The sequence below is a fragment of the Pan troglodytes genome, chromosome 14, assembly GCF_028858775.2.
Source record: "Pan troglodytes isolate AG18354 chromosome 14, NHGRI_mPanTro3-v2.0_pri, whole genome shotgun sequence".
Lineage (NCBI taxonomy): Eukaryota > Metazoa > Chordata > Mammalia > Primates > Hominidae > Pan > Pan troglodytes.
The window spans coordinates 24256146-24275196 of record NC_072412.2 but is presented as its reverse complement, the minus strand read 5'-3'; the positions used below and the strand labels follow the sequence as shown (position 1 = coordinate 24275196).

At 41.9% G+C, this 19051-nt stretch overlaps 1 protein-coding gene across 2 annotated transcripts; it reads right to left on the bottom strand.

Annotated features, from left to right (window-relative positions):
- Positions 1 to 8945: 8945 nt before the first annotated feature.
- On the bottom strand, positions 8946 to 11576 carry PABPC3 (poly(A) binding protein cytoplasmic 3). Of its 2 annotated transcripts, none has more exons than XM_054665118.1 (2): positions 11520 to 11576; positions 8946 to 11363 (listed from the first exon to the last, which is right to left on the bottom strand). In XM_054665118.1, exon 2 carries the CDS (start codon positions 10981 to 10983, stop codon positions 9082 to 9084), a length of 1902 nt encoding a protein of 633 aa, XP_054521093.1. In that variant the 5' UTR covers positions 10984 to 11363; positions 11520 to 11576; the 3' UTR covers positions 8946 to 9081. The 2 variants fall into 2 exon arrangements, with proteins under 2 accessions (XP_054521093.1, XP_001154541.2); XM_001154541.7 differs by having other exon boundaries at positions 8946 to 11289; positions 11520 to 11552.
- Between the last annotated feature and the right edge of the window lie 7475 nt (positions 11577 to 19051).

Below are 19051 nucleotides of genomic sequence, written 5' to 3'. Positions count from 1 at the left end.
AGAGGAGTGAGACAGACAGCGGAGCTGTCAGAGCTGGGACTGAGCAGTTGGGTCAACCAACCACGAATCTCTAGACTTCCCTTTAGCGTAGTCATACATTTCTTTCAACCAGTTTGAGTTGAGTTTTCTGAAAATTTCAATCAAAAGCTTAATTAGCAGTGTGTCCTCACCCATGGAGGCAATTAATTAGGAATGCTGTCTACGGAGTGTGACTTTCTCCTTACTAAGAAAGTTTCCTGTGTTTACCTCAATACCATTCTGACACTAGGGCAGGAACTTTGTTTAGCATCTCTCAGGGGAATGTGTTGCTTCAGCTTCTCTTCCACCTTCTTTAATTTTTAAAAGTTCATCTATAACTGTGCAGGTTGGTGAGTTTTCGCACATGAATAAACTCATTTACCAACCACCCAGGTGAAGGTATAGAAAGTTACCAGCACCCCAAATGGTTCCTTCTTGCCTCTTTCCAGTCAATGCCCCCACCACCGGCAAAGTCGAGCACCTGTTCTTTTTCTACCATCATGATTAGCGTTGTCTGTCGTTGATCTTCATATAAAATGGGTCAGTCAGCATGTGCCCTGTCAGGTCCCTTTCCTTTTGTTTATCATAATGTCTGCGAGTCATCCATGCAGCACGTTCTTCAGTAGTTTGCTCTTTCTCGTTGCAGTGTAGTGCTCCTTTCTTTAATATTTCCATATGTATCCATTTTTCTGTTCTTTAGTTCATAGACATTTAGATTTTCTAGTTTGGGGGTATTATGAATAAAGGTGCTGTGAGCATTCTTGTACATGTTTTTCTGTTAAGGCCTCATTTCTGTTGAATATATACCTATGAGTGAAAATCTTAGGATGTATGTACATTCCATTTTTGTAGAATGCCAGTTTTCCAAAGGAACCATTTACATCCCACGGGCAATATATGCAAGTTTCGGTTGTTTCATGTCCTCTCCATCACTTGGTATTGTTAGTCTTAATTTTAGCCATCCTGGTGGCCGTGTAGTAATAGCTCACTGTTTTGTTGTGTTTTTTTCTTTTTCTTTTCTTTTTTTTTTTGAGATGGAGTCTCACTCTGTCACCCAAGCCGGAGTGCAGTAGCATGATCTCTGCTCATTGCAACCTCCACCTCCCAGGTTCAAGTGATTCTCCTGCCTCAGCCTCCCGAGTAGCTGGGATTACAGGCACCCGGTACCACACCTGGCTAATTTTTCTATTTTTAGTAGAGACGGGGTTTTGCCATGTTGGCCAGGCTGGTCTTGAACTCCTGACCTCAAGTGACCCACCTGCCTTGCCTCCCAAAAAGCCGGGATTACAGGTGTGAGTGACCGGGCCCGGCCTCATTGTGGTTTTAATTTGTACTGTACAGGTAGTGAATCCTGCTGAACATCTTTTTAAATACTTACTGGCTATTTGGGTATTTTAATTTGTTCATTGTCCATTTGAGTCTTTTTCTCATTTAGTAAAAAATAATAGATAAATTCAAGTTGCACTGGGTGGTGGTGTTTTGTCGGAGTTCTTTGAATATTCAGAATGAGTCCTTTGCCAGACGTGGGGATGGCAAATGTCTTCTCCCAGTCCGTGGCTTGCTTTTTTACTTTCCATGTTGTCTTTTATTGAACAAAAGTTCTTAATTTTAATAAAGACCAATTTATCAATCTTTTCTATTATGGCTACTGCTTTTGTGTCCTGTTTAAAAAATGTGTGCCTACACGTGGCTTTTAAAGTATTCTATATTTTTTCTAGAAGTTTATTGTCTTATCTTACACTTTTGAGTCAATGGTCTATCTCAGATTATGTTTTGTGTATGCTGTGAGGTGGAGGTCAAGGTCATTGGATGTCCAATTGAGCCAGTGTCTTACTTTATTGTAAATCAAGTGACTCTATGTGTGTCTGTTCCGGATACTCTAATTTGCTTATTATTCTATTTGTTTATCCTTGCGCAAATACCATAGTCTTAATTATTGCTGTAGCTTCACAGTAAATCTTGATATCTAGCAGTGTCACTCTCCAACTTTGTTTTTTTTTTCAAGATTGTTTGGCTATTTTAGGTTCTTTGTATTTTTCTTTTCTTTTTTTTTGAGATGGATTCTTGCTATGCTGCCCAGGCTGGAGTACAGTGGCACCATCTCTGCTCACTGCAACCTCCACCTCCCGCGTTCAAGCGATTCTCCTGCCTCAGCCTCCTGTGTAGCTGGGATTACAGGCACCCACTACCACGCCTGGCAAATTTTTGTATTTTTAGTAGAGACAGGGTTTCACCAGGTTGACCAGGCTGGTCTCAAACTCCTGACCTCAGGTGATCTGCCTGCCTCGGCCTTCCAAAATGCTGGGATTACAGGCATGAGCCACTGTGCCAAGCCGGTTCTTTGTATTTTCAGATAAATTTTACATTCGGTTTGTTCATTGAAAATACTGCTGAGATTTTATTTGGGATTTCATTGAATCTGTAGAAAAATTTGAAAGGAACTGCCATCTTGTCATAGTGAGTTTTCCAGTCCACGAGCATGGCATATCCCTCCATTTATTTAGGTTCAGATTTCTTGCTACAGTGTTTTGTAACTTACAATGTAGCAATTTTGCACATCTCTTGTTAGATGCATTCCTAGATACTTGATGAAATGGGGGTTGTTTATGCTGTCAGAAACTATATTTTTTTCTGCACAATCCATTCATTTCTTTATTTTAAAAAATTAAAGAGCTTTATTGATATGTTATATATTGCACTTATTTAAGTGTAAAATTTGATAGGTTTTGACAAATGTACACACCATCAAACCATCACCACAATTAAGATAACAAACATATCGTTTTGAGAGGCCGAGGTGGGCAGATCACCTGAGGTCAGTTCGAGACCAGCTTGGCCAACATGATGAAATCCCATCTCTACTAAAAATACAAAAATTAACCAGGCGTGGTGGCGGGCACCTGTAGTCCCAGCCACTCAGGAGGCTGAGGCAGGAGAATCGCTTGAACCCAGGAGGTGGAGGTTGCAGTGAGCTGAGATTACACCACTGCATTCCAGCCTGGGCGACAGAGTGAGACTCTGTCTCAAAATAAATAAATAAACAAACAAACATATCACTTTCAAAAGTTTTCTCCTGCCCCTGTGGAATCCTCCCTTGTGGCTGCTCTCTGGCTGACCTGACCTTCCCACCCTCAGCAACCACTGATCTCCTTTCTAACATTATAGATCAGTTTGAACTTTTCTAGAATTTTTATGTATTCTTTTCTTTGGCTTGGTTTTTTTTCCCACTCAGCATAATTATTCTGAGATTTCTCTGTGTTTTTGTACATATCACTAGTTCAGTCTTTCCATAGCCTGGTAGTGTTCTATTGTATAACTATATCACCATTTGTTTAGCCTTTCGATGGGCCCTTGGGTTGTTTTCAGTTTGGGGATATTACAAATGAAGCTGCTGTGAACATTTGTACAAATCTTTATATAAACATATGTTTTTTTTTTCTCTTGGGTAAAATACCAAGAGCAAAATACCTGGATCTTCTGGTAGGTATAGGTTTAACTTTTTAAGAAAGTGCTAAACTATTTTCCAAGGGGATTGTATTGATATTGGTTTTTAAATTTTATATTTAAATTGGTTTGTGTGAGTATGTAGAAATACAATTGATTTCCAGTATATTGACCTTGAATCCAGTGACCTATTAAGTTTACTCATCCTTTCAATTTATTAATAGATTCTTTGGGCTTTTCTATGTATGCACTCATGTCATTTATGAATAATGACAGCTTACTTTTTCTTTCCTATCTTTATGCTTTAATTTGTCTTTCTTGCCTATTGTACTGGTTAGGTTTTTTAGTCCAATGTTGAATAGAAATGTTGATCATGGATTTTCTTTTCTTATTCCTTGACAGGGAACACATTCAATATTTCACCATTAGAACAACATGATGTTATTCTAGATGTTTTGTAAATATACTTTATTCCTAGTTTACTGAGCTTATCTATTCCTAGTTTACTGAGCTTTTGCATTTTATGACTAGACCTCAAATTTTATAAAAGTTTTTTAATATTACTGAGATGACCATATGGGTTTTCTCTTTTATTCGATTAATATGATAAATTACATTGATTGATTTTTAAATGTTAACTAACTTTGCATTTCTGGAGTAAACCCCAGTAATGTTTCATGTTGACAGCATTCCTAGGAAAAGAAGGTTTCCACATAAAAAAACTTTATTATCATCTTTTTTTTTTTTTTTTTGAGATAGAGTTTTGCTCTTGTTGCCCAGGCTGGAGTGCAATGGTGCGATCTCGGCTGACTGCAACCTCCGCCTCTCGGGTTCAAGCGATTCTCCTGCCTCAGCCTCCTGAGTAGCTGGGATTACAGGTGCGCACCACCGCACCTGGCTCATTTTTTTAATTTTTAGTAGAGACAGGGTTTCCCCATGGCCAGGCTGGTCTTGAACTTCTGACCTCAGGTGATCTGCCCGCCTCGGCCTTCTAGAGTGCGGGGATTACAGGCGTGAGCCACCGCGCCCGGCCAAGAAAGTTTATTATCGTCTTAAGGAGAAAACTCTTCTTTAAAACTTTTCTTTGGGGAAGGATATGTCTACATGGTTTTGCCTGCTTACATGCCTTTTTAGTGACAATAAACTGAGGAGAATCCTGCTTTCTCCTGTGGACTCACAGTTACCATTGTCACTGACATTTGTTCCATTTTTGTATATATATATTTTTTGGTAGAGACAGGGTTTCACCATGTTGGCCAGGCTGATCTCGAACTCCTGGGCTCAAGGGATCTGCCTGCCTCAACCTCTCAAAGTGCTAGGATTACTGGTGTGAGCCATCTTGCCTGGCCTGCTGATGCTATTATTGTTGAGTACTTATATTACTTTTTTCCTGTTTCTTGATATTTGAGTACCAAGTATTACTTCTTGCTGCTTTTAGTGCATTTATTTCTGTTCTCTCTCAATTTGATTTTCTAGTAAGAAGGAAATAACTATCAGTGTTAGATTTATATATATTAACATATATATATACACATTTAAAGTTATATAAAATAAGAGTAGCTTGTTTGTGAGTGAGGGCATTTTGGATGTTCCAGGAAGAAGAAAATGTGTGCTCTTTGTATTACTAATTGCGGCTGGCTAAAGGCCCTGTTTGCGTATATGTTTTCCATTCTGTATTAGGTAGTCGATGCAGCGGACTGAATCTTTATGTTCCCTAGAAGCTCTTATGCTGAGTCCTAACCCCCAATACGATGATAAGAGGTGGCGTTTTTGGGTAGTCATCAGGTCATGAGAGTGAAACCCTCAGGGAAAAGATTAATACCCTTATAGAAGAGGCCCAGTAGGGCTGATTCCTCCTATGTGGGGATACAGTGAAAAGACAGACTCTATGAACCAGAAAGCAGATCCTTACCAGGCACCAGATACTGAATCTGCTGGCACCTTGATCTTGGACTTCCCGATCTCCAGAACAGTGAGAAATAAATTTCTGTTGTTTACAAGCCACGCAGTTTATGGTATTTTATTATAACAGCCTGAAGGGACTAAAAGAGTTGAGATTGCTGGATAAGTAAATATTATGATATTTTAATGTATCACTGATCAGGCAGTTGGACTTAATTCAAGTTTGAATAATGGACTGTAATAACATTCAAGTCAAATACAGTAATGTACATATTTTATATAAAACATTGTAATTTTATGTAAAATAAAATATACCTAGGCTGGGTGTGATGACTCACACCTGTAATCCTAGTGCTTTGGGAGGCTTGAGGCAGAAGGATTGCTTAAGGCCAGGAGTTCAAGAACAGCCTAGGCAACATAGCAAGGCTCCTGTCTCTACAAACTAACTAAATAAAATAAATTAGCCAGGCATGGTGGTGTGTGCTTTTACTCCTAGCTACTTGGGAGGCTGAGGTGGGAAGATTGCTTGAGCCTAGGAGTTCAAGACTACAGTGAGCTATGATCCCACCTCTGCACTCCATTATGGAAGACAAAACAAGACCGTCTCTCTCTCTCTCTATATATATATGTGTGTGTGTGTATATATATATACGTACACACACACACACACACACACACACACACTCCCTCTGTCCTGTGGCTCCTCTCTCAAGGAATTGCAATGTTCTTCACCCAGTGGATGGGGAAAGTGACATCGGAGAGCCCATCAGTTTCTTAACTGCCTTGCCTTGAAAGACATGCATCACTCCCACTAACATCCCCTGGGTAAGGGCTAGTGACATGCCCTGTCCTGATGCAGAAAGGAGCTGGGACACACAGCCTCTAAACAAGCAGCTGCTTCTCAGAGACAACACTACTCCATGGAACGCATTGTCAAATCTGGTGAAACATCTGCCTTTAGTCAAATTCCCTTGGCCTCGGACTCCTCTTCTCTCCTTGACTATCCTCAAAATCCCACTCATCTTTGAAAGCTCGGCTCACAAGCCATCTTATGCACAAGGTCTTCCCAGATCTCTCTGCTGGGGTACATTGTGCTTCCCCCTATACTTTGCTCATCCCTCCATATGGCCGGGAGCTACTTGTGGACGTGTGTGTCCTCCAGGATAGGGGGCACTTCTCAAGAGTGTGGACTGGAGATCATTTCTTTCTGTTTGTCCCACATCATCTAGAATAGCACTGCACACTCACACCAATATTCCCTCAGCTATTCTGAGAAATGTTATGAGAATTTAAGCACTTGATTGTTAAGTATATGAAATTCCTCAGGACATATGATGTTGACCAATCAACAAGCATTTAATTGTCTGCTATGCAAACCCAGTTTCTGTATTTAGGAAGCTTATAATCTAATTTGGCAGGAAGTCAATAGAAAGTTAAATTGTAAGATTGCTGGCCAGGCATGGTGGCTCACGCCTGTAATCCCAGCACTTTGGGAGGCCAAGGCGGGCAGGTCACAAGGTCAGGAGTTCAAGACCATCCTGGCTAACACGGTGCAAACCCATCTCTACTAAAAATACAAAAAAAAATACAAAAAAAAAAAAAATTAGCCAGGTGTAGCGGCAGGCGCCTGTAGTCCTAGCTACTTGGGAGGCTGAGACAGGAGAATGGCTTGAGCCCAGGAGGCGGAGCTTGCAGAGAGACGAGATCGCGCCACCACACTCCAGCCTGGGCGACAGGGAGAGACTCCGTCTCAAAAAAAAAAAAAAAAAGAAAGATTGCTAAACTGAGAATAACCCATTTTAAAAAAGAAGGCCGGGCGTGGTGGCTCACACCTGTAATCCCAGCACTTTGGAAGGCAAAGGTGGGTGGATCCCTCGAGCTCAGGAGTTCGAAACCAGCCTGGGCAACATGGCAAAACCCTGTCTCTACAAAAAATACAAAAAATTAGCCTGGTGTGTTGACGCACGCCTGTAGTCCCAGCTACTTGTGAGGCTGAGGTGGGAGAATTGCTTGAGCCCAGGAGGCAGAGATTGCAGTGAGCCAAGATCGCACCTCTGCACTCCAGTGTGGGTGACAGTGAGACCTGTCTCTAAATAAAGTAAATAAAACAAAAAAGAAGAAGACACTATTTAAACTATTGGGGTACTTATGACAAGACCTTCAGCAAACTTGTATTTAACAACCTGGAAACTGGCAACATCTGAGGACTGAAGCCCTGCTGTATGGACCACGTATACATCAGACATTGTCAGTGAGTAAATAATATACCTCAAAACATCTTTATATTTTTTTCAAATATGAACATTCTAATTTTATGAGTTATGAAAATCATTTAACTTTAACCATAAGGGATTTCTCCATAATTTACCTACAGGCCCCCAAAATGGGGATGAATAAACAGCATGTATTTTTTATATATATATAATATATGTATATATATACACATATGTGTGTGTGTATAACATACATGTGTGTATATTATATATATGCACACACATTATTTATATGTTTGTGTGTATGTGTGTGTATAGCTATACCCACATTATATAGTGACCATCTCTCTATAATACATAGTTTATTGCAAAGTAATATGGTATAATTATATTTCTATGTAGTGCAATGTCACAGCCTCTACTCATCTTAAAGGAGAATGCTCAAATGGGCTGTCCTTTTATACAATTCACTAGGTGTAACATTAATTATAAATATTTATATTAATTAATATTACCAATAAAGGAGCTACAAGTAGTGATAAATTATATTGGGAGGAGGAGGAGGGATGGTGGGCAGAGGTAGATGAAACATATCCTTATTTGTTACAGCAGGAAGTCAATAGTTAAATTACAAAATTGATAAACCAAGAAATAACTACGTACAATTATTATTGAAGAAAATCAACTGCCAGAAACACTAAAACCAAATGATTAAAAGTGATTATCTCTGTGATCAGAACCATGTTTAGCCTCCTGTTCAATTAGATTTTTAAAACTATGTATTTATTTTTTATTTAAAAATAATGCAGTATAAATTAATAATTGTCTTACAATTTTGAACAAATGTTACTGAATTTATAACTACTATTGTCATTGCATATTTTCATTTATGAATATTAAAAATAAACACTATTATGTAAAGACCTAAAATTTTGGTGAAAAAGTGATTTTCATATTTGAAATATAGTGGGAGATAGAATAATAGAAAATGTAAAGAAAGACTATTAGTAAAATTGATGATTTTTCTTTTTTTCACTGTTTAAGAAATTTTTATTAAAGCAAGAATTTTATAATCCAAACCATGTTTCCTTGCTCAGTTATCAATTCTGTTACTTAAAACAGAATGGACATTTTGAGCTATTCCACGGTAAAGAATTAAAAAATTAAAGGAATGCTTTAAATTTTTGTACTTTGCTGAAAATTCTTTTCCCAGGGTCTACAAAACATTAACTTGTTTTTATATTTTACTATTTTTTTGTTTTTAAATCAATTAAGTAATCTTTTTTTTTGTTTTTAAATCAATAAGTAATCTAGGACTAGCATTATATTTGCTAGACCTTGCATTTGCTCGGTACATAAGATTCAAAGTTTCCTTTCCATTTTTTATTTTAGATTTTGCATTTTTTATTTTAGATTTTGCAATTTTTTTTTCCCATAGTTTCTCGATGTTTAGATATTTTTCTTCGGTGAAGCACAAATTTCTTTTCATGGTCTCTGATCAATTTTAAACAGTTGGAACACCGGTAGCACTGTTAACTGCTTTCTGGGTAGCCTCTTTAGCTTGGTGGGCTTGTAGTACAGCTACAGCTTCATCAACCTTAGAACGGAGTGACTCTGGAGACTCGAGCATATAAAGAAGTTCTGAATTATCAATCTCCAACAACATGCCAGTGATTTTCCCAGCAAGAGTAGGGTGCATGGCTTGAATAAGAGGAAAGAGCCGTTCACCTAACATTTGCTTTTGCTTTTGAGGAGGGGCAGATGCCAACCTGGAGGCAGTCAAAGTTTCCTGACCTTGTACATGAACAGCAGGCTGTTGCATTGTAACTTGTGGCTGTGCATTAAGATGTTGCTGAGGATTGCGAACTCCCGCAGCATATTTATACCGTGCAACCGTGCGCACAGCAGGGGTAGCTGCAGCAGCAGCAGCAGCAGCAGCTGCAGGACGTGGACCCACTGTCTGTGTTGATGTGTTAGCAACACGCTGCGTTGACATGACTCGTGGAATCTGTGAAGAAGCTGGCCTCATAGTACTAAATGGTACTCTAGGAGCACCTGGGCGGATAGCACTGGGCTTATTTTGGAATGGATGAGGTCTGGCACCCTGAGCAGTCCAGCGAGGACTTGGTCTTAGTTGAGTAATTTGGCTAGGAGGATAGTATGCAGCATGGTTCTGAGTCTGTGGGACAGCTGTCATGAAGTAACCTGAAGGAGGTGCTCGCTGGTTGGGCACAGCTCGTACACTTGCCATTCTCTGCATATACTCGTTAGTGAGGTAAGCCTGGCGCTCTTCTTTGCGCTGAGCTAAAGCTACATACAATGGCTTTGTGGCCACAATTCTACCGTTCATTTCTGTAACTGCTTTAGTGGCTTCTTCTGGGGAGGAGAAACATACAAAACCAAACCCTTTGCTGCGACCACCTTCCATCATAACCTTTGCACTAGTGATTGTACCAAATGGAGAAAACGCTTTCCGGAGACGTTCATCATCAATATCATCATCAAGATTTTTCACATAAAGATTAACAACCTGGTATCTGGTGATCCTATCTTGCTTCATCTGTTCAAATGTGCGCTTAAGTTCCGTCTGCCGTTCCACTTTTTTCTGAGCTCGACCAACGTAAATTTGTTTTCCATTGAGCTCCTTTCCATTCATCTCATCTACAGCTTTCTGTGCATCTTCATGCCTTTCAAAGCTTACAAATCCAAATCCTTTGGATTTTCCACTTTCATCGGTCATTACTTTCACACTTAAGGCGGGCCCGAACTTGCCAAAGAGATCCTTAAGGCGCTCATCATCCATGTCTTCTCCAAAATTCTTGATGTAAACATTGGGGAACTCTTTTGCCCTAGCTCCAAGTTCAGCTTCTCGTTCTTTACGAGACTTAAATTGTCCAACAAATACTTTGCGACCATTTAGGAGCATTCCGTTCATTTTTTCAATAGCTCTTTCAGCTGCTTCGTGTGTCTCAAAGTGTACAAATCCATAACCCTTGGAACCATTTTCATCACAAACCACGTTACACGAAAGGATGTTACCAAAAGCAGAAACTGTATCATACAGTGCTTTATTATTAATGGATTTATCCAGATTTTTAACGAATATGTTGCCCATTCCACTTTTTCGAAGTGATGGATCACGCTGAGACCACATGATGCGTAGTGGCTTGCCCTTTATAACATCAAAATTCATGGTGTCCAGAGCATGCTCCGCGTCCTTCGGATGCTGGAAGTTCACATACGCGTAGTTGGAGGAGCCGCGGGTGATCAAGTCCCTGCAGACCCGGATGGAGAGGATGGGCCCGGCCGGGCTGAACTTCTCGTAGAGCATCGCCTCAGTCACGTCGGGGTGGAGGTCCCCCACGTACAGCGAGGCCGTTGGGTAGCTGGGGGTGCTGGGGTTCATTCTCGGCACGGCTGCCCGCAGGGACACAAGCCGCGACCTTTCCGTTACAGGAGTAGAGCGCGTGCCGGGGCCGGGGGCCGTAGCCGGAGGGAGGGGAGCGGGGGCAAGCGCAGAGGGACAAAAATCAACCGAAATCGAAAACTACTCAACGGCCGCAGAACGGGGTCGATCCGCTGCCGCTGGCTGCCGGCTGCCGGCGGGGAGCCAGGGTAGCGGTGTCGGGTCCGGGCAGCAGGAAGGCCTTGGTGTCTTAGTTCCTTCTTGGAGCTGCTGCGGGGCCGCTGGCGGGCGGCTCGGGCTCAGCTGCTTCACCGGGTTATTTTGTAAAAGAGCATTAATGATTTTTCTAAGATGATTTTTATAATCCAAATTTAAAATGCCTAGGAAAAAAATAAATGAATTTTTTTCTCCTTTCTCCTTTACTATGTTTTTATATATGTTCTACTTTACACAAATATATTTTTATAAAATATTTTCTACTTTTTACCTCGTCTCTACTAAAATTACAAAAAATTAGCTGGGCTTGATGTGCTCACCTGTAATCCCAGCTACTCGGGAGGCCTAGGCACGAGAATCGCTTGAACCCGGGAGGTGGAGGTTGCAGTGAGCAGAGATCGCGCCACTGCCCTCTAGTCTGGGTGACAGAGCGAGACTATCTCAAACAAACAAACAAACAAAACCCCCCGAAAAACCGACTTTTTATATTATATAACAATATAAAACATAATAAATATGTAATTTTATTTTTCATTTATTTATTTTTATTTTATTTATTTATTTTTGAGACGGAGTTTTGCTCTGTTGCCCAGGCTGGAGTGCAGTGGTGCGATCTCGGCTCACTGCAACCTCCACCTCCCAGGTTCAAGCGATTCTCCTGCCTCAGCTTCTCAAGTAGCTGGGATTACAGGCACCCACCACCAAGCCTGGCTAATTTTTTGTATTTTTAGTAGAGACGGGGTTTCACCATCTTGGCCAGGCTGATCTTGAACTCCTGACCTCGTGATCCACCCACCTTGGCCTCCCAAAGTGCTGGGATTACAGGCGTGAGCCACCGTGCCCGACCAATAAATATGTAATGTTAATATAGTATTATATGATATAGTCTTTTGAGGTCAGGTTGGGATTCATTATTAAGTATACGTTTTATGATTATAAGTACACAATCTTGTGACCTAATATAGCTACACATCTAAGTAAGTGATGATCTGAAATAATTCTATTTAAGAAAATCCTTTAAGAAAGGTCCAGTCCCACAAAAAATATCAGTTGGGGGGAGGATCTGTTCATTCTGTTCATGTTACAAATAATTTCTTTTAGGGTTTTTTGTTTGTTTGTTTGTTTGTTTAGATAGAGTCTCGTTCTGTCACCCAGGCTGTAGTGCAGTGGTGCGATCTTGGTTCACCATAACCTCTACCTCCCGGGTTCAAGGGATTCTGGCGCCTCAGCCTCCCGAATAGCTGGGATTACAGGCAGGCACTACCACGCCTGGCTAATTTTTGTATTGTTTTTAGTAGAAACGGGGTTTCGCCTTGTTGGCTAGGCTGGTCTAGAATTCCTGACCTCAGGTGATCCGCACACCTCCGCCTCCCAAAGCTCTGGGATTACAGGCGTGAGCCGCCGCGCCTAGCCTAGAGTAGAGGGTTTCTTTAAATAGTGGTTGCCACTAATATAATATTCAATTAAAAGTTTAAAAATGAAGTTGATACACAGCTTTTTAGGAGCACGTCCATAATTTCAACAATGTGGTCTTGTAAAAACCAAGTGCTAGGAAGGGTGTGATTACTCAACAATATGAGATCGATTTTCTGCCTCATTAACAAAAGCAAAATACTCTTCCAGAGAGAGGCATCTTTGCAGAACCATTTCGGTGTGTTCATGGGCAGGAAAGCAGATTCCCGACAGATGCAGCCCACGGAATATACACTTGGGTGGAAGAAAACCGGGATGAATGTATCAAAATTCCAGGCTTCTTGGAGACCTATGATTTAATTTGTAACTTCATTTTCAGATTTCCCAGAAGTTTTGAGGATTGCAATCCCAAGCCCAGTGATGGTAGAGCATTTAAAACAAGCCTAGACCATACAGGAGAAGGTTATTTCCACTGGACAACTAATCTGCTGCTTGTATTACGGTTTAGAGAAAATCCTGATGCAGTTAGCAAACAAATTGATTTGTGTGGAAAAATTTTGTCTGGAAGGAAAAGGAACTGAATAGATAGAAGGGATTTATTTTTTATTATTATTTTTTTATTTTGAAGACAGGGCCTCACTCTGTTGCCCAGGCTGGAGTGCAGTGGCCGCAGCTCACTGCAGCCTTCACCTCCCAGGCGTAAGAGATCCTCCCACCTCAGCCTCCCAAGTAGCTGGGACTAGAGGCACATGCCACCACACCCAGCTAATTTTTGTATTTTTGGTAGAGATGGGGTTTTGCCGTATTGCCCAGGCTGGTCTGGAACTCCTGAGCTCTCCAACTCCTGAGCTCAAGCAATCCACCCACCTCGGCTTCCCGAAGTGCTGGGATTGCAGGCATGAGCCACCACACCTGGCCAGAGAAATTTATTCTTTCCCAGAATCTTCTAAGTTTATATCGGCATATTATATGGTTTAATCACAGCTCTCAGTCACCATGGTTTCCAGAGTAACAGGGAATGGAAATCCCCATGTCTAATTCCTACACTTTCCCTCTTCCCTTTTGTGGAGCTTCCTTTTCATTTCATGATTTTTAGCAATTATAAGTTTGACTGCTTCTCTTCTGGAGAGTTGGTTATCTGTAGAAAACATCTAGTCTTTGGTTTGTCGTCAGATAATACTGAAGGTAGTCTTATGCACAAATAAGGCAGAATAAAGTCGATTCTTATGTTTAAAAAAGAATTAAAAGTGGAAAGCCTCAAATATGGGCTGTCAGGCTACCCTGTTGACATATTATTGTGGACAATGGTGTCAGATTGTACAGTGGGGTTGTAAATGTTGCACCTACACATATTGTCCAAATAGAAACATACAAAGTGACACTTTTGTACTTGTCCAAATAGAGAAGTACAAAAATACACACTTTTGGGCAAAGAACATGAATAGACACTTCTCAAAAGAAGACATACATGTGACCAATGAACATGAAAAAAAGCTCAACATCACTGATCACTATAGAAACGCAAATCAAAACCAGAATGAGGTACCATCTCACATCAGTCAGACTGACTATTACTAAAAATCAAAAAACAACAGATGCTGGTGAGGTTGTGGAGCAAAACAAACACTTTTACACTGTTGGTGGGAGTGTAAATTAGTTCAACCATTGTGGAAGACAGTGTGGTGATTCCTCAAAGATCTGGAGGCAGAAATACCATTTGACCCAGCAATCCCATTACTGGGTATATACCCAAAGGAATATAATCATTCTATTAAAAGATACATGCATGCATATGTTCATTGCAGCACTGTTCACAATAGCAAAGACATGGAATCAACATAAATCCCCATCAATGATAGACTGGATAAAGAAAATGTGATACATATATACCATGGAATACTATACAGCCATAGAAAGAAACGAGATCATGTTCTTTATGGGGACATGGATGAAGGTGGAGACCATTATCCTTAGCAAACTAACGCAGGAACAGAAAACCAAATACCACATGCTCTCACTTGTAAGTGGTAGCTAAATGACGAGAACACATGAACATGCAGGGGGAGAACAACGCACACTGGAGTCTGCTGGAGGGTGCAGGGGGAGGAGGGAGAGCATCAGGAAGAATTGCTAATGGATGCTGGCTTAATACCTGGGTGATGGGATGATCTTTGCAGCAAACTACTATGACACACGTTTACCTATGTAACAAGCCTGCACATCCTGCACATGTACCCCTGAACTTGAAATAAAAGTTGGAAATTAAAAAAATGTTTTTAAAAAAATACACACTTTCAAGACTGTGAAAATCAGCATAGGTAGGAACCCAAAAGACAATGAATAGAAAGAAAATCATAATTAAGACCATTTTCACTGGTCAGAGTCTGTGAGTCTGGTGAAGAGGTGAAGAAGGAGCATGTCTAATCTCATCTCATTAACCAAGCTGGCCAACAAAGACACACGCCTGCTCTTGGTCCATTCTGTCTGGATGAGGCTAGCAAATGTTCACCTTACAACATGGGTGTTAATGGGCGTGAGGAACTCATTCTAAGATAGGGAGTATTTCTCAGGTAACACACTAATATTCACCACTCTGGGTTTTTGTTTTAAACATGTATTTTTTCTTGCTTTTCATGTATTTTTATGTTTTTAAATTTTTGAACAGGGGATACAGTTACAGTTCCTTGGTGGCTGTGGAGCTCTGTGGAGCTCTGAGGGTGGTGAAAATGGCAGGGGTTGTGTGCACTGGCTTTCCAAGATTGAGCTTGGGATGAGTGGGGCAGGCCAACTAAGCATTTTTGGCCACTTCATTTTTTTGTTTGTTTGTTTGTTTCACTCTGTTGCCCAGGCTGAAGTGCAATGTCATGATCTCAGCTCACTGCAACCTCCACCTCCTGGGTTCAAGCGATTCTCCTGCCTCAGCCTCCTGAGTAGCTGGGATCACAGGCACCCACCATGCCCAGCTAATTTTTGTATTTTTAGTAGAGACGGGGTTTCGCCATGTTGGCCAGCTGGTCTCAAACTCCTGACCTCAGGTGATCTGCCCGCCTCAGCCTCCCAAAGTGTTGGCATTACAAGTGTGAGCCACTGCACTTGGCCTTGGCCACTTCATTGATATTACTCTACCAGTATTGTCTCATAAAGATCATCATCTTTCTGTAGCCAATGACTTAAATCATGTACAGTAGTTAATAATGGAAATCTCATCGAGTGTTGTGTGGGACAGGATTTTCATTTGCCTAAAACCAGAGTTCCTCTTGATCATTGAACCAGCAGACATTATTTTCCCAGTTTTATTTTTTGGCCTCTGGTGCCTGATTCTGTGCATCTTTAGTAATTGTTTTGAGATTATCTTTCAGGAACCTTTTCAGCTGGGCCATGACGGAGATTTGTCAATACGCCCTTTAAGGGCAGCATCCTTTGCTGGGTGACCAGCAATGTGATTTCCTCTAGCTTCCAAGGAGCCTAGTTTCTTTTTTAAAAAATTAATTTTTATTTCAACATATTCAGGAGGTACAAGTGCAGGTTTCTTACATGCACATATTGTGTAGTGGTAAAGTCCAGACCTTTAAGTGTACCCAACACCAGAATGGCGAACATTGTACCCAATAGGTAATTTTTCAACCTTTACCTCCCTCCCACCCTTCCACCTTTTGTAGTCTCCAGTGTCCATTATTCCCACCGAGTGTAGTTTTGTATTGTTTTGTTTTGTTTTGAGACCAAATCTCCCTCAGTCACCCAAGCTGGAGTACAGTGGCATGATCTCAGCTCACTGCAACCTCTGCCTCCCAGGTTCAAGTGATTCTGCTGCCTCAGCCTCCTGAGTACCTGGGATTACAGGCATCCGCCACCACGCCCAGCTAATTTTTGTATTTTTTAGTAGAGATGGGGTTTCACCATGTTGGCCAGGCTGGTCTCAAACTCCTGACCTCAGGTGATCCACCCAGCCTCGGCCTCCTAAAGTGCTGGAATTACAGGCATGAGTCACCGCACCTGGCCCAGAGTCTAATTTTGAATGGCCCGGAGCTTTGATAATGGCTAGGGCAGCAGGTAGCTGTGTTGTATTTAATAATTTTTGTACATAAGACCCATTCTTTATTTTGTCTCTGTTGGAAGCGAGGAAGTCTCCTTGCTTCCAGAACATTCTAAAATCACAAGCAACTCCAAGAGCATCCCTGCTGTCTGTACAAGCCTTAGCAGTCTTTCCTCAGCAAGGAGACAGCCTTGGGGAGGTCAAAGAGCTTTGCCTGCCAGGCTGAAGTGGCTACAGACAAACCAGCCACTTCCATGACTTCAAAGGCAGTAGTGATTGCATGGCCTGCGTAATACCAACCAGAGCTGATCTTTAAATGTGAGCCATCTGTAAACCAGGACAGCTCAGCATTGTCCAGGGGAGCCTCTTGCAGACCCTACCAAGGGGATAAGAGGTCTCAGAGTCAGGCAGGTGTGCAGAGTCTGGCCTGAAGGAGAGGGCAGGAGAGTTGCATGAGTAAGGTTACTACAGGTGCGAGAGTGGGAGGAGCAGGAGCCGCAGAGGCCGCAGGGAGTGAGGGAGTAGGCAGGAAGCTGCCAGGCCTGGTGCAGGTGTGAGAGTATCCACAGCTCGAGGCTCACATACACTTGGGGGTCCCACAGCTATCCCTCAGTTGCCTTGACTAACAGCGCTGCAGCGGGGACTGCTCTCAGACAGAAGGGACTCCACCGGCAACGGGATCGAGGTGTTGACTACAGTGTCCCAGAAGGTGGCATTGGCCTCCATGCTTGTGGCTTAAGATCCCCAAAGCGCTGCCTTCCTTTTCATACACAAAGAGGGAAAAGGGGAATTTCTAATTAGGATGAACCAGAGCTGGAAGATTTGCCAACTTCTCCTTTAGTTTGTTGGAAACTTGCTCTTCAGATCCTGTCCCAGTAATGGGGGCAGGTTTGGTAACTTATGTAAAGCATACAGCAATTGGACCAGGAAAGAAAAGCCAGGGACTCAGCTACGACAGTAACCAGCAAGTCCAAGAAACCACAGAGTTGGCATTTGGCTTTTGCTGAGGAAATTGCAAAACATCTTGAACTCAGGATCTAAATGAATCTAAAATCCATTCTCTGAAATTGAACAGCCCAAATATTTCACCCAAGTTTTTACTAACTGCAGTTTTTGTTTGTTTTAAGAAAGGGTCTCCCTCTGTCACCCAGGCTGGAGGGCAGAGGTTCAATCACTGCTCACTGCAGCCTCAGCCCCCTGGGCTCAAGTGATTCTCCTACCTTGGCCTCTCAAGTAGCTGGGACTACAAGTGCACCACCACACCTGGCTAATTTTTAAATTGTTAAATTATAGAGACAGGCTCTCGCTATGTTAACCAGGCTGTTTTTGAACTTCTGGCCTCAAGCAGTCCTCCCACCTTGGCCTCCCAAAGTGCTCGGGTTGCAGGCATGAGCCACCACACCTGGCCAAGCTTCAGGTTTCTTGAGAGGCTTTTTGTCCTTTGGCAGCCAGATGCTTTGACAGATGTGCAGTCTTTCTCACAGGCTACCTCTGAAGGCGAGCAAAGAAGGACGTCATCTGCATATGGTGGTAAAGTCGAGCCTTGGGGAAAACCCACATCCTCCAAGTCCGCCTTTCATATTTGAGAAAAATAGGAAGGGCTTTCAGTAAAATCCTGGGGCCTTCCTGTCCTGGTGAATTGTTGGCCTTCCCAGGTAAAAGGAAAAAGCTCTCAGCTGGCCAGATCCAGCATAACACTGCACATGCACTTCACGGATCAACGATGGTGAAAGTTCTGCTGTCAGTGAGTGCTGGGTTTAGTACAGTGTGGTGGCTGAAACCACTGTATGCCTTGGAACAACAATGGGTTTGTTCCTCAGAGGCCCTCAGCAAACCTCTACCCACAGTTGTTTTGTTTTTTTATTAGGTAGAATTTTTTATTAGGTAGAATTGGGGTATTACCAGGACCAGTTCATAGAAAAACGAGCCCTTTTTTGGATTATTCTATAATAGGTTTGGAACCATCTGGTTGAGTGGATATTGTTTAATGTTAGGCAGGGGTTTGGATGGATCAATCTGGATTTTCAGAGGAAGGGCACTATGAATTGTGCCAACGTCAGTTATTTTGCCCATAAAGAGCCAGGTATTTGGTCCAGCAGTGAAGGGGTGACATTAGTTTTGTTTTCTGAACAATATAACACGTGAGAGAAGTCAGGGAGGCAGAAGACTGCCAGGCTGAGTCAGTACAGTTTGGTGTGTCAAATTCTAAAACAGTTTTCCCCTTTCAGGAAAAAAAAAATAGTGTGGTGATCTTTTCAGAAAATCACATCTAAAGAGGTGGACAGGGGCAGAATGAACAAGCAAAATGGGATGGGTGTCCTGGAGAGGGATAGGTGTCCTGGAGAGGGCCAAGGCAGACTGGAATGGGCTGCTAAACAAAGCAGGTAAAGCCTCCTGGGAAAGCCC